Below are 2,866 nucleotides of genomic sequence, written 5' to 3'. Positions count from 1 at the left end.
ATATTCTCTCTTGTGATATTTCCTCCTAATAACAATAACGGTATAATAAATATGTTACAGTTTTACAGTGCCTTCTATGCTGAGGGCTATAAAGTGCTTTACAAGCGTTGGCTCTGATTCTTTCTAAATGTATACTGGTAAGCACACAGCGTGCAATCTAGGTCCTGATCTTGCAAAGATTTATGCAGACGTTTAGCATCAAGCATGTGAATAGTCCCACTTAAGCTGCGGTGGGATTGTTTGTGCACTTAAACCTAGCAGCGAGGGTGAGTCTCTGCAGCTCTGTAGTCACACAGTCCTTACAGAGCTGTAGTCATAAGAATTTTTTATTTTTTTCCTGTGACGGGTCAAATCTCTGAAGAAGAATACCACAGTGAGGAAGGACAGGATTCACAAATGTTTCCCTCGGTGTTACAGCTTTCCTCCCTGGATCCCTTGTGGAGCCTTCCACCGACACTATAGCGGTTGTGCTCTGCACAATGTTCATCCCTGTCAGTACAACCATGGAAACAACACCCAGCCTACAAAAAGAAGGTATTTCTAACGTCCCCTAGGGGAGTGAAGGTCTGCCCCTCTTTGCGAGCGCACCTCAGAATAAGCTTGAGTTATCTGTGGGTTTTGTGGGGATGATTTTCATTTAATTCTTTTGTTCCCTGTTTCATATCACCTTCTGAAACAGGCAGATTTTGCTGTTGTTACCCTTCTGGAATGCACTGTGCTGTGAAATAGCAAGCTGTACTTTCATCTGCATCACGCTTTGTGAAATAAAGTCAGCAGCTGCACCATCTCCATTAGTGGTGATGATGCGAGTGTGAGACACGGCTCTTCTCCCTCAGATCCTGGGTGGAGACTGTGCAGCCACCTCTTAAGCAAAGCTAGCTTTTGACTTCTAAACCAAACCTTTTTCCTACTGAGAGGGAATAAATTTGGAACCAAACTCTGACGTTTTTACAGACTTTCCTTGTAGAAGATAACCACCCCTTAGGTTCATGCTTTATTTAGTGAGGAGTAGTTCATTTTACTCCTTTCCCCATCAAATGTCTCCATAGCTCAGTAACACCTACCACAGATGAAACAGGTTGTCTTTAGTATTTCCTCCTTTTTCTGCTTTTCACTCCTGAGATCAGCAAATGTATCAATGATGACTCCAAAGATTAGGTTTAGAACAATAATTATGACAATGAAGTAAAACAGAAGATCATAAACAACTCGCGCAGCAAACAAGGGCTCCTGAAACAATAATAAGGTTGCAATAAGATATAAAAATAGCACATCTCTAAAATATTAAACAACATTTTCACATTAGCTCAAGCAAAGCCACGCATCTTTCTTTTTATATGCCAAATTCTGCTAGCCTTACGCACAGAAATAGAGAGGGACTACCTATGTGACTAAGCAAAGAAGATTTGGCTTCATGTGCTCTTATCGCTTTGGGACTCCTGTTGTCCTTTATGTGGTTTCACACAGCACGAAGAAGAGACCAGCGTGTGTACCGGCTGCAGTGTAGATGCATTAGTGTAGTGCTCAATTGAAGATAAGTACCTTGCCAGTACAGAACAGGGAGATGCAGTTTCTGGTACCCACTGAGAGCAATGATAGCTCTTCTTAATACTGCCTTGTGGCATACAGAGATATGCTGACGGTATGTCTTTGTGGAATACTCCAGACCGATGCCAAGTTTGCACACCGAACAACTGGAAACCAGGGGAGCATGCTTGCGTGATGCCAAGGCCAGGCTACTATACTCTGTGCCCAAGCAGGGCACGTTAATGGTTTTGGCATTGTGCTAATGCAGTCATATGGCTGTACGCTGGCTCAGACCAAGCTCGTGTCTTTCAGAGACACAACATGCACAGGCACACACACACACATACATACACACATGCATGCACACACACGTGAAGTGCTCATATTCCCCATTTTCATCACACTCTTGTTTTTACATCATAACTACTTTCCTTCTTGCAAAGGCTGGACTGGACTCCCATTGACACCTCTAAAAAGAGCAAAGTTGTTCTGTGGCAAACAGGAGACAACACTCAGTGTAAGGAGGAGGAACGTAAAACCCAAGTCCTTTTCTTCACCATGATACTGAATTGGAAGTCACTGATTTTCTCAGTTTTCCACACATTCATTGGGATAATAGTGCTACTCTTTGTGAAGTGCTTTAATGTAGTTAGCATTAAATAACTGCTAAGTGGCAAGGGTCATTTTCGAAGTCTGTAAGTGTTTACAGACTTCATGGGGATGGACTACGGTTCCTGTAGAACCTCCCAGCTTATGAGATAGGACCTAGACTCCTACTACCAGCACAAGGAGCTCTTCCATCCAGATCCAAGTTACTTGTCTCTGGACTCTTGCAAGCCCTGCTGAGATCCTACTTGTGAATTTAATCCTTGTGTTATGGTGTGGGTCACCAAGGAAAGTGCTGCTAGATTGTCTTTATTTATTATGTTCTTTTTGAACTTAAATAAAAATGCATAAAACCACCCAAATATTATGAGTAGTCCTTAAATGAATTGAATTTTGGAGGAAACTTCTGGAAGAGGACATATACCACGATATACGAAATTCTGGTTTGACTTCAATGCTAGTTGAGTACAAGTAAACAACAGGACCTATTCCAGGGCAGATGCCATGCTGAATTTCAGCTAAAAATACACCTTATGTACTACAGTGGAGAGTCTTGACATATACTCATCAATCAATTCCTTTAAAAAGTTTGCATTTATAATTTCTAGTGTAATAGAAGAGCGATCCAATTCAGCAACACTTCTTAGCAGTGCTTGGAAGGTTACAACATGCTCCAGTTTTCCAGAAGGGGTAAACTACTACCTAGAGTTCCTTTCTTCAAGTATCATCATCA

At 41.8% G+C, this 2,866-nt stretch overlaps 1 protein-coding gene across 1 annotated transcript in view; it reads right to left on the bottom strand.

The window, feature by feature from the left end:
* The window catches only part of ITPR2 (inositol 1,4,5-trisphosphate receptor, type 2), a 234,126-nt gene that overhangs the window by 23,536 nt on the left and 207,724 nt on the right, over window positions 1–2,866 (bottom strand). Inside the window, exon 54 of the mRNA XM_009332815.1 lies at window positions 1,065–1,230. Coding sequence (XP_009331090.1) covers window positions 1,065–1,230 — 166 coding nt within the window. The remainder of the gene's footprint in view (window positions 1–1,064; window positions 1,231–2,866) is intronic.

Source organism: Pygoscelis adeliae, unplaced genomic scaffold (genome assembly GCF_000699105.1).
Source record: "Pygoscelis adeliae isolate BGI_AS28 unplaced genomic scaffold, ASM69910v1 Scaffold38, whole genome shotgun sequence".
In the NCBI taxonomy this organism is placed as follows: domain Eukaryota; kingdom Metazoa; phylum Chordata; class Aves; order Sphenisciformes; family Spheniscidae; genus Pygoscelis; species Pygoscelis adeliae.
Note: the sequence above shows the minus strand (reverse complement) of the source record. Positions and strands in the feature narration are given on the sequence as shown.